The sequence below is a fragment of the Protopterus annectens genome, chromosome 11.part0, assembly GCF_019279795.1.
Source record: "Protopterus annectens isolate FY-2018-M chromosome 11.part0, PAN1.0, whole genome shotgun sequence".
Classification (NCBI taxonomy): domain Eukaryota; kingdom Metazoa; phylum Chordata; order Ceratodontiformes; family Protopteridae; genus Protopterus; species Protopterus annectens.
In genome coordinates, this window is record NC_056745.1 from 114,764,795 (window position 1) to 114,777,859 (window position 13,065).

A 13,065-nucleotide genomic window follows, 5' to 3' on the forward strand; every position below is an offset into this window, starting at 1 on the left:
TAGAGACATATCTGTTGTTAACTTTATCTTTCCTCAAATACACATCTAAATAGGCCATTTCATCCCTACTATATGTGTGGGTGAACTTCAAAAAGCCCATTGTACTATTAATATATGTTAAAAAAGAATGTAGTTTCTCCTTAGCTCCATCCCAGATGATAAATATATCATCCAGGTACTGTGTATATGGTTTCAAATTAACCCTGTATTCACTTTGCAGTACATATTGGTGTTCCCAATAAGCCATCACTACATTGGCAAAGATCATACCACAGGCCGACCCCATTGCCACACCACTTTTTTGTAAAAAATACTTTCCCCTAAAGTACGATAAAATTGTTAGTGAGGACCATTTCAAACAAGTTTTTTTATAAGTAAATGTTCTCCTGGCTAAAAAATTCAGCTGCTCAATAAGAACCTAATTCCTGAGGAATTACTGCGTATAGGTCTTTTACATCAATAGTTACTAAAAGATCATTTGAGTGAAATTCTAATTCATTCATTGTCTTCAGAAATTCCCACGAGTTCTTACATATCTGTTTCTCCCCAGTAGGAATTTTTTAAGTTCTGAATCAAGATATTTTGCACAGCCCAAAGTTAGAGAGTGCCTCCCATCAATGGTTGGTCACATGGGAAGGTTCTCTTTGCTCTTTTGTAATTTCGGGACACGGAAAATAGTCGGTATTCTAGGAGAAAGCATGATAAAATAGTTAAACATGTCAAGTGAAATACTTCCTTCAATAAGCATATCCCTGAGTTGCCCATATATTTTATTACTAGCTTTGTTAATTTCATTTAAAGAAACGTCCTAATATGTCTCACTCTGCAAAATATCTAACATTCTTCAGTTGTAATCATAAAGGTCCATTACTACCAGCCCTCCCCCTTTATCTGGTGTCATTATTCTTATCCTCTGTGGCCTTAAAAATTCAATAAGCTCTTTTTCTTCAACTGTCATCTTTGTATTCAACTTACTATAATTATAGATATTTCTCATGTACCTTGCACCCAATTCACACATTTTTTTCAAATAATGCTAATGCTGGATGTAATGGGGGGTTAAAAGTACTGGGGACCCTATATATATTATAATGTTGATTACCTACGCACAATAAGTTAAGATTTAACCTTCTCAAAAACATTTTTATTTCTATTAATGTTTCATTTGTTCTGCTGGGACAAAAGTAAGCCCCTTAGATAACATATTGGCAACTTCTTTAGATAAACCAGTACTTGAATAGTTGTAAATTCTAAAGTCCCCTTCTGAATTACATGCTATATTCAAGAAGTTCTGGTCTCCTTCTTTGAACATATAAAACAACATCAGACTCAAGAAGGGCAAACAGCACAGCAGGATCTTTGAGTACCTTATCAAAGAAACCAATGGAATACAATGAAGTGGCCGCATCCCTCAATGAAAAAACAACTTCAAAGGAACTCCATGGAATGGAGCTAAGGGCTGAAGAAGTCCCTGATAACCAAGCAGAAAATAACAAAGAAAGAGACCTGAACTTCTGGAATATAGGACAACCTTCCACGAGTGACATTTCACATGTAACAATAGTATGTAACTTGGAAGGGGACTTTAGAATTAAAACTATTCGAGTACTGATTTATCAAAAGAAGTTGCCAATATGTTATTTAAGGGGCTTACTTTTGTCCCAGTAGAACAAATGCAAATTACTGAAATGTTTGGCTAGACATGTTATAGAATTTCCAAGCCACATGTTTAAGTATATGGCCATAGATGGAATTAATACAAACCCTAGAGGTGGTCCATGGGGTCTATATAGAGAAAAAACTATTATGGCAATTAAAATAGAATGCTTGTATATGGCCAGGCTTGAACAAATACTCCTCTATATATTGTTTACTAAGGTTAAGAGCACTTGATAGAATGCGAATTGTAGTATGCTTTATAAATGTAATAGTTTATGTATTGTAGTAATTAGATTTGTATTTTTATTCATGTGTAAATTTTATGGTTTTCCTAGTGTATTTATAGAAAAGAAGCTTACAACCATATATAATTTTTATGAGTGTTATTTATGGAAGTTAGCTCTTTAAGAGAACGGTGAACCACTACTCATTCATTCATTATTTATTTATTTATTTATGTAATTGAATAGAGATGATAATTAGATAATTAACATCAAGCACTAGATATCTAAAATGAATGTGAAATCAGGAAGTTTATCTGATGAAGTCCGTTTGTTATTTGACCTTTGGACTAAAGTGATTATCAGTCATATCAGTTGTTTTACAATAAAAGTTTTTTTGTTTTTAGCCTGTAAGGTTTCCATTTGGTCATCTTTGTGGCTTTGTATTGAGTTAGCCTATCATGTTTGCCTTTTGGGATTATCTTTGCACAAAGACTTAGCCACTAGTAAGAACTATTTATATGCGCACCCCGAACAGACACCAATCTGGCTAACAACAGGAAAAGCAATGCTCCTACTTAAGAATGAACCTGCAAGCTACTCTAAAAATTGTAGACCAATAACTTGCCTTCCATCGACATATAAACTATACTCAGGAATTGACAACAGAGTTTATAGTCATTTAGAAGAAAAATCAATTATGGCAGTAGAACAAAAGGGCAATAAAAGAAAATAATATGGAACAAAGGATCATTTGTTGTTAAATAAAGTCATATTGGAGAACTGTAAAACGGGGAAGAATCTAAGTATGGCATGGATCGACTACAAAGAAGCATTTCATAGTATCCTGCATTCATGGATAAAAGAGTGCTTAAAAATGTACAAAAATACACTCTAGACTCTACACTGATCAACTACATTACAGTAACCATGAAACAGTGGCAGATCACTTTGCAATTAAGTCATGATAAAGAAAGAATTACTATCCCAGGGATAAAAATTCAAAGGGGGATATTCCAGGGTGACACTCTGTCACCGTTACTATTCTGCTTTGCCCTTAACCTATCAAGCTGTTTACTTAACAGCTTAGGCCATGGCTATAATTTGGCTCCTAGAAAACAGCAAAGTCTAAAGACTTCTCATCTACTCTTTGTCAATGATTTAAAACTGTATAGCCCATCAGATGAGGAACTGAAAGCACAACTGCAGGTTGTCAAAACTTTTTCAGATGATATAAGAATGTCATTTGGTCTTGATAAATGTGCAAAAGCAACCTTTAAAGCAGGAAAACTGCAGCACCAAGAAAACATCAGTTTGGGACAAGAATGTGATATAAAAGAACTTGAGCAAGAGGGAGTGTATAAATATTTTGAACTGATGAAGGATCAGCAATAAACATGAACAAATGTGAATAAAACTTAGCAAGGAATACTTTAGAAGACTTAAATGAATCCTGAAAACAACGTTGACATCTGGGAACAAAATCCAAGCTATAAACCAATTTGCTCTTCCTGTCCTAATTTACAGTTTTGGAGTGACTGATTGGCCCCAACATGTGTTGGATAGATTAGATATTAGAACAAGAAGGAAACTTCATGCTCACCAAATGATCTATAAAAATCAATGTATACCAAGATTATATATTCCCCATTCCAAAGGAGGGTTGGGCCTCCTTTAAATTGATTAAACGTATAGATCTGCAATTGTGGTATTCTGCACATATTTGCTGACCTCACAAGACCCAAACATAGTGAAAGTTTTGAAACATGAGGAGAATACATCTAAGATGACTTCTCTGCTTAGTCTAGCAGAAGGATATTGGCATCAAGCAGGAATGGAAATCAAACCAGAAGCAGATAAAAATCAGGCAGCAACTAAATGTGCCAAAAAACAAAAGAAAGAGTATAAGGTGAATGACTAGATGATAAGGCAAGAAATGTGGAAAAAGCATAAATATAGTTGCAAGTATAGAAGCACGCTGTACACACGCTGGTTTACAAAGTCTATTGAACATGTGAGAGAACCAGAAAAATGTAGGTTTTGTAAAACCAAATTGGAAACAGTTGCACGACTTGTTGCTGGCTGTGACATACTAATGGCTGAAGGACTGTATACTGAAAAGCATAATAATGTGGCAAGACTGTTGCATTGGGGGTTGTTTAAACATTATGGTATTGAAGTGGCTGAAAAACACTGGAAACATGAGCTACAAAGCATCATAGAAAATGATGAAGTTTATATCACATGGGATCACCCATTACCAACAGTTCAAAAGATAGATGCTAGAAAACTGGATATAGTGGTCCATGAAAAGAAGACAAAAGTAGCATTGATCACTGAAATTGCCATACCCAGTGACTACAGTGTCTTGCATACAGAGAGATACAAAGTCATAAAATATCTGAATCTGCAGGCAGAAGTGAGAGCAATGTGGAAGAAAGATCCTCAACAGTTTCAATAACAGTAGGAACAATGGGTCTTATAATAAAGAATCTACAGTCATATTGAGATATGTAACAAAGATATGTAACTCCATACAAATTTCAGAAGGAGTCATTACTGGGCACATTATGGGTGCTGTGAAGAGCTCTTCTGGCTGATATCAAAGATTAAAACAATGCTAATTTCATGAACTTTAATTGTACTTTGACCTTGGAATGGGGTAAATTCCAGTCATGGTAATAAGAAATCCAAAAGACGTGGCAGAATTAAAACAAGGGAGAGTATTATTTTTATTTATATGCGCAGCCCAGACACCAACCTGGTTATCAACAGGAAAAAGAGCGTTCCTACTTAAGGGTGAACCTGCAAGTTATATTAAAAACAACAACTTCCCTTCCGACGACTTATAAACTATACACGGGAACTGATGCTGACAGAGTTTATAGTCATTTAGAAGGCAACTCAACCATTGCAGTAGAACAAAAGGGCAATAAAAGAAAACCATGTGCAGCAAAGGACCATCTATTGATAAAGTCATAATGGAGAACTCTAAAAGGGGGAAGAATCTAAGTATGGCATGGATTGACTACCAAAATAAATGACAGTATCCCACATTCATGGATTAAAAGAGTGCTTAAAAATGTGTAAGATACACCCTACTCTGATCAGTTACATTACAGTGACCATGAAACATTGGCAGACCACTTTGCAATTAAGGCATGATAAAGGACAAGTTATTATTTCAGGGAGAATTTTTCAAAGGGGGATATTACAGGGTGACTCCCTATCACCACTGTATTCTGCCTTGCTCTTAACCCTTTAAGCTGTCTACTTAACAGATTAACTCATGTCTACAATTTATCTCTCAGAAAACTACAAAGTGTAAAGACTTCTCGTCATCTTTTTTGTAGATAATTTGAAAGTGTATAGTTCATCAGATAAGGAACTGAAAGCACAACTGCAAGTGCTCAAAACTTTTCAGATGATATAAGAATGTCATTTGGTCTTGGTAAATGTGCAAAAGCAACCTTTAAAGTAGGAAAGCTGCAGCACATAGAAAACATCGGTTTGTGACAAGAATGTGATATAAAAGAACTTGAGCAAGAGAGAGTGTAGAAATATTTGGGAATTGATGAAGAGTCAACAGTAAAACATGAACAGATACAAATACAACTTAGTAAGGCATATTTTAGAAGACCAAAACAGTGTTGGCATCTGTGAACAAAGTTCAAGCTATAAACCAGTTTGCTCTTCCTGTCCTAACTTACAGTTTTGGAGTGACTGACTGGCCCCAAAAGGTGTTGGATAGGTTGGACAGGAAAACAAGAAGGATGATTCATGCTCATCAAATGATTTATAAAAATCAGTGCATATCAAGATGATATATTCCCATTCTGAAGGAGGGATGACTACATGTATAGATCTACAATAGTGGGACTGCATACATATCTGCTGACCTCACAAGACCCAAATGTAGGGAAAGTTTTGAAAGATTAGGAGGATAAGTGTAAGATGACTTCAGTGCTAAGTTTAGCAGAAGCATATCGGTGTCAAGCGGGAATGGAAATCAAACCAGAAGCAGATAAAAATCAGGCAGCAACTTAATGTGACAAAAAAAAAAAAGAAAAAAAATATAAGGTGAAGTATCAGGTGAGAAGGCAAAAAATGTGTAAAATGCATAAATATAGTTGCATGTACAGAAAAATATTGGAACAACCTCATGTTGATCAGGATCGAATGCAGGAATGGTTAAGGAGAGGTGAATTTAAACCAAAAGAAAAAAGGTTAATATTGATGGCCCAAGGTAGTGAATAATATACACGCTGGTTTACAAAGTCCATTGAGCATGTGGGAGAAACAGAGAAATGTACGTTTTGTAAAACAGAATTGGAAACATGCACACCTCGTTGCTGGTTGTGATATACTAATAGCAGAAGGGCTGTATACTGAAAGGCATAATAATGTGGCAAGATTGTTGCATTAGGGATTATGCAAACATTATAATACTGAAGTAGCTGAAAAACACTGGAAGTATCAACAAAGCATCATAGACAATGATGACGTTTATATTTCATGGGATCACCCATGACCAACAGTTCAAGAATAGATGCGAGAAAACCAGATATAGTAGTTCACTGAAATTACTGCACCTAGTGACTTTAGTGTCTTACGTACAAAGAGACACAAAGTCATAAAATAGCAGGATATGCAGGCAGAAATGAGGAAAATGTGGAAGAATGATACCCAGACAGTTCCAATAGTAGTAGTAGGAGCAGCGGGTCTTATAAAAAAGAATTTACAATCATACTTAGATATGTTACCGATACATGTAACTCCATTCAAATTGCAGAAGGAGACATTACTGGGCACACTGCAGGTGCTGCAAAGAGCACTTCTGGCTAACATCAAAGATTCAAACAACACTAATTTCATGGACATTAATCAGTGGGGTCCATTCCCATCATGATTTTAGTAACCTCAAAGACTTGGAGAAATTGCAATTGTGTGTGTGTGTGTGTGTGTGTGTGTGTGTGTGTGTGTGTGTGTGTGTGTGTGTGTGTGTGTGTGTGTGTGTGTGTTTGTTGAAGCATATGTGGAGGTATAGAGTCAGTGAGTGCTTTCATGATAGTGAGTGAATGTGTGGAGGCATGACTGTGGATGAGTGGATGTGGTTGTGTGGGAATGTCTAGGAGTTTGTGTGTGTGTGTGTGTGTGTGTGTGTGTGTGTGTGTGTGTGTGTGTGTGTGTGTGTGTGTGTGTGTGTGCACGCGCACATGCGTGTGTATGTATGTGTGTGCATGCATGTGTGCGTGTGTGTATCTGTGAGTGTGGGTGCATGTGTGTGAACATCAGCATGGCCAGGCCTGACACTGTGCACTATTCAGAGGCATAGTAATGAAATGGTAATGCAGTCTTTCTCATTGCAGCTATCTCATGTTTGTGGACTGGAATTTCTCTTTGAATTGATGACCACGGGTTGGGCAATTTGCATGAGCAGTGAGAAATTCCATGAATCCCAGTCACTAGTATTAACTGAGTCCTTTTTTATCTGCAGCTTTTACCAAATAGACTACAGTTTTGCTACAACTTCCATTCAATTATGTTTTCTGCTGTGATACACAAATTTACTCTAAATAGTGAAAACACTATATTGAGCCATTCTTAGAACATTTTATACAAAAACTTGCTTAGTTTAAATAGTGTAAAATAGTGTTTAGCCATTATTACATTTTGTAGAATAAAGTGCTTTTTTTTCACTTTATCTTTTTTCATTGGTTTTGTGTTACTATTCTGTCCATTTTATGTATTTGTTAGTAACTCTAGCTTATTTTTTTCCTCTTCAGAGCTGATAATCAACTGTCACCAGCTTCTCTCCTTGTTCACTGGGTCTACTGCACCTACCTTATCCATCCCTGAGCTCAGGAAGAGCCATGTCTGGAGCTCATACTGCTACTGGAGGTTTACCATAATTCCTGCCTTCTTGCAGGTTCTGCAGTTGGTTCCTTTGGGAGATGCATGCACACCACCATGTACAAGCAACTTCCTGATGAACCAGCTCACATTTTATACAGCATGGAGCTTAACAGGCTCATATGCGCTTATTGCAGGGATCCTAGGGTGCCTCCCTGGATGGACCAGCAGATATCAACTGCTCACTATCATCCTTCCCCTGTGGTTCCTCCAGCCAGAGGACATTCTGGGCACAATAAGTGGTTTATTCCTCTGTGCCATGGGGCCACTAGTAAATTTTGCTTGTTTTTAATTTAAACATTGGGCAAACTTAAACATAGTCCACTGGATGAGTGTTCTACCTTGATTAGCCAATGTAAGTAAGTAGATATGTAAATAAATAAAAGTGGCTATTAATAACAATGAAATAAAACACAATTTATAATTCCTTTTTTGACAATGAAACAAATATTAAAACAGGCATGACAAGTTTTGAATTTTATTGATTCATGAATGTTAAGTACACATTTTGCACTGAAAAGTACTATGTGAAATATGGGTCTATATTATATTTTCAAAACTTTCAAACATCGACCACCATATGGTCGACACCATATGAGCAATGTTTGAAATTTTGAAAATATTATAAAAAAAAAATAAAAAACTATACTTACCTAAATGCTATAGGCAGGGGGGCAAGCCCCCTGCACCTCCCGCTACTTAAATATTCCTATTCTGAGATCGCACTGCATTGAAGTAAAGGGAGAATATTCCCTACAGCCATTTCCATGTTACATGCGCGATGTTTTGACCTTTCGACTAATCGGGTTCGCACAGTATGCATTCGCTGTTTACAATTTTTGATCATGCGATAGGAACCCGTGAAATATGATATTTTATCTTTGGATATGTTTAAAAATTTTTTATTGTAGGCAGACACAATGCAAATTAAAAATATCCAGGAACGCTACAGTGTACCTGACATGCCATATACTCAATTATATTGTGCTAACTTCATTAGTAAAACTTAAAAAAGCCCACTATGAATAGGCATGTCTCATTTAATCAACACAGAATTGTTTGGACCTAAAACATCTAAAGCTTTGGGAGGTCACTGCAAAACACAGACACTCCCAAGGTCACAAAACACTAAAAAAGTAATTTTGAGGGGTAAGCCCCTCTGCATTTCCTGATGTGGGGGCTAACTCCACACTACAGATTATTTTATATATCTATATCTATGTTGACCAGCTGTGACACAGCATAAATTTGGAGAAGAAGGAAAAAGAGGAAAAAGTAACAGCCATTTTTTGTTCTTCTCTGATGCCAGGATGCCAGCAATCCTTTAAGACTGATAGTCTTAGTATCAGTCAACTATCTGGTACCAAACACTAGTACTCGCCTCTTAAGGTGTTCATACAGCCAAGCAGCTTCCTCCCTAACTTACCGAAGTATATCTGCTTTGATTTAAATGGACAAGGTGCATACTGTTAATAAAAAAAAGTCTCATTATTTCAGAATAATTAAGGAAAGTGAACAAGAAGTGCATAAGTCACTTAGGTACTTACAAATGAGAATCTGGTCAGGAATACTTATTTACAAGAAATTTACAACAGTTTATAATTCATTCTGTCAGTTCTAAGTCTGAAAAAAAAACAAAAGAACTTAGCATGTAGCTTCTTACCTGCCATGGCTTAATATTTTGAATATTTGCACATGTTCCATTATTAAATGGCCCTTTACCAGGTTTGCAAGAAAGCAGGCCATGCAAGGCATATGCTGCTGCGTATACTGCCATATAAGTACTATAAGTAACTCTCAAATTAAGCACATCAAAGAAAGGAATGTTTAGTTCTTCTAGCTTCTCTTCACCTGAACAGAACCTTCGGCCTTCACTAAAGATATTGACTGTTCCTGCTTGTGTAGCATTAGAATCTGGCCATTTGCAGCCAAAGAGTTCTTCCCAGAAAGGTCTAACAAAGATATTTTCTGGATATCTTAAAGGATGAAGAGAATAGAGCAGATCCTTAAATCCAGAGATCAGGCCACGATGAAGTGCAAAGCCAAGAGTACCAGTTAATGTGTTTGAAAACTCTTTTTTTGAAATGCTTGGTGCATTAGACCAACTTGTATAAGCGATCCACACCTTCCCAGTTATATTCATCCTTGATGCTTCCTCCATTACTGGAATAACACTTGATTCTGTAGAGATCACTACAATTACATTTGTTGAGGACTTCTGGATCACCTCTATGATGTGACGAGTTTTGGTCTTGGAATACAATATTGGAAGCAGCTCTGTAAAAGCAATGCATACCCCGGCCTTAACAATCGCTGGTTTAAAACTCTGGCTTCCCAGAAGTCCAAAATCATTGTCTTGAACAAGTATTCCTACCCATGTCCAACCGAAATGTACCATAAGCCCAGCAAGCCCAAATGACTGATAGTCTTGGCGTGGGGTTGTACGAAAGAATGAAGGAAACTGATATTTATCACTCAAGATGGGAACTGTAGCACCATAACTGATCTGTAAGATAAAACACCATGTTTAGATATTGTGACTGGTTTTAACAGAGCAATGGATTACCTGGGATCAGTTTTCAGATAAGACATGAAAGGAAAAAAATGACATTTAAGGTAGGAAGAATTATTTTTTACCATATTTATTGCTGCTAAGCATGTTGTCACTTGTATAAAAACTTCATTACTATTTTGTGAAATCTTCATTGTCTGGTAGAATGGAACGGCATCATATTTTCAAATTTCTGTAAAAAACATATATGTATGTGTATATATATATATATATATATATATATATATATATATATATGTGTGTGTGTGTGTGTGTGTGTGTGTATATATATATATATATATATATATATATATATATATATATATATATATATATACAAGCAGATCCAACAACACACCACTATGACAAACACTAGCAGTAGAAAGCAGAACAACATAAACCAGATAAATAACTGCTAGTGAAACAGGGCTGAGTCTCAATTCAAACAAATTAGTAGACGAAAAACTTTCTGTTAAGGTCTGAGGAAGCCTGGTCTCCCAGGTGAAAGCGCTTACCTTTTTGAATTAAAACTCATTTGGATTTTTACATCTAGCCTTCGTTTCTTCTACATTTCTGTGGACATTGCAGCAGTTTGGAACTTTTGAAAGTTTGGTACTTTTTCGTCTACTAATTTGTTTGAATTGAGACTCAGCCCTGTTTCACTAGCAGTTATTTATCTGGTTTATATATATATGTATATATATATATATATATATATATATATATATATGGATTCACTTTATAATCTTAAAATACTAAAATACTGAATTTTAGTATCTCGAGACTATAAAGCCGAAAGCACAAAAAAAGACACCCATAGCCCCGAAATTCAAAATCGCAATCATTCACATCCACATATCACCACACAGACAAGCACACATACACCTACCTATTGACACGACAACAAACAAAACAACATATACAAACACAACATAACAAACAAACAAACCTACCCTACCTATAAGCAGGGGGGCAAGCCTCCCTGCACCCCCATGTGTCCCCCATACCCCATTACTTATATATACTAACTCCGAGGTTGCACTAAACACACAAACACATAAAACTCACCACTACACACACTCACACACACTAAAATCCCTATACAATACCCTTACAAGAACACCACTTACCTGAATCCACAGCTAAATCCACAAACCGCACTGCACATCATGAACGTGACAACATAATAGCAGATTCGACATTTCCGCATTTGATATTGTGCACTTTCGCATAACTGCACTTTCGACTTTATAGTCTCGAAATACTGAAATTCGGTATTTTAGTATTTCAAGATTATAAAGTGAAACTATATATATATATATATATATATATATATATATATATATATATATATATATATTTATGGGTTACATTTGATTGTTAGTTCACTTTATCGACAAAGAAAAACAGTGGCTCATTTAGTCTAAAAGTCATTTGAACGACAATACATTCGATCAACATTCATTACACTGGAACACTGGAAAGTGAGCAATGGTATAGAAAATGACTGCTGGTGTGGTTTTGGAGGACAGGAATTACAATGCAAATTAGTATTGATCAGTATTTCTACCATGATATTTCCCTCTGTTATGTGGTTCACCATGTCTAGAAGTTACATATGTATATCAGCAATTATTCAGTGTGTAAGGAGCATTCATTCTTTTTTCAATGTGATTGTGCAATTATGGAGTTTGTATATTTATGGTAGGGAGTGTAGCGGCAAACCCCCCCACACATTGTGGGATGCGGGGGGCTTGTCCCCTGCAGAAAAGCTTTTGGAGTTATATTTAGTGTGTATGAAATTGTCAATGAAATGATTGTTGATGAAATATAGTGTCAATTAAATGAGGTTTAGATTAATTGAAGCACTGTTTTTTCTTGTTGATTAAGTGAAATGGTTTTCACAAATTCTCCCTGGTGTCTAATGTTTTCCCCCAGTCCTCATTCTGTACACATGCTGCTCAGCCATGAGATACATGAGTTGTCCCTGGAGTCTAGCTGTGCCACTGACCCATGTTTTTCAGACTTGTCACTAGTCGCTAGTGGCCCCCAACCCTGCATGTTAGTATAGGGATGTGTGGAAATATGACAGCTTCACACACACACACACACACACACACACACACACACACACACACACACACACACACACACACACACCTAGCCAACCCTGAACTTATTAGCCCTCTCACTGGTACCTCCCAGACATTCATGGCATATCACCCCACCTCCAAGGCAGCTCATCCAAGCCCCACATCCCCTCACTGGCCACACCTTCTCTGGCAATGTCCCTAGCCTCCACCAGGGATCTTTGTCTGGAGATGCCCACTTACCACCCCGACATGCCACTCCATCAGTCGCCTGAAATGCTAACTGAACCTAGATCACTTGGGTCATAGTTAGGGCTTTATCACTCTAAGCCACCGATGCTGCCGCTGAAAAAACAAAATGGTACTGCAAGGTGAAAAATCATGCACAATTCATGGAGACCTTTTCTGAAAAGCTCATTGTGACCAAACTAGAAATTCAACATCAATGTTCATTCCCTTGACAAATCAGACTATCATCGTATCTTTTTTTTTTTTTTTTAAATAAAATGTAGCAGAGGCGTGTGTGGGGGGAGGGGGTGAGACTTTTACTATCTGCCTGATCACTACTGTGAAATATCAAGTATAAAGGCCACAGACATGGATAAAAAAAATCACTTGTGTGTAAAATATA

At 36.6% G+C, this 13,065-nt stretch overlaps 1 protein-coding gene across 1 annotated transcript in view; it reads right to left on the bottom strand.

Annotated features, from left to right (window-relative positions):
* LOC122814912 (extracellular calcium-sensing receptor-like) overlaps nt 1-13,065 on the bottom strand; it is a 202,698-nt gene that overhangs the window by 134,005 nt on the left and 55,628 nt on the right. Inside the window, exon 3 of the mRNA XM_044087177.1 lies at nt 9,457-10,299. Within this exon, the coding sequence (XP_043943112.1) occupies nt 9,457-10,299 (843 nt within the window). The remainder of the gene's footprint in view (nt 1-9,456; nt 10,300-13,065) is intronic.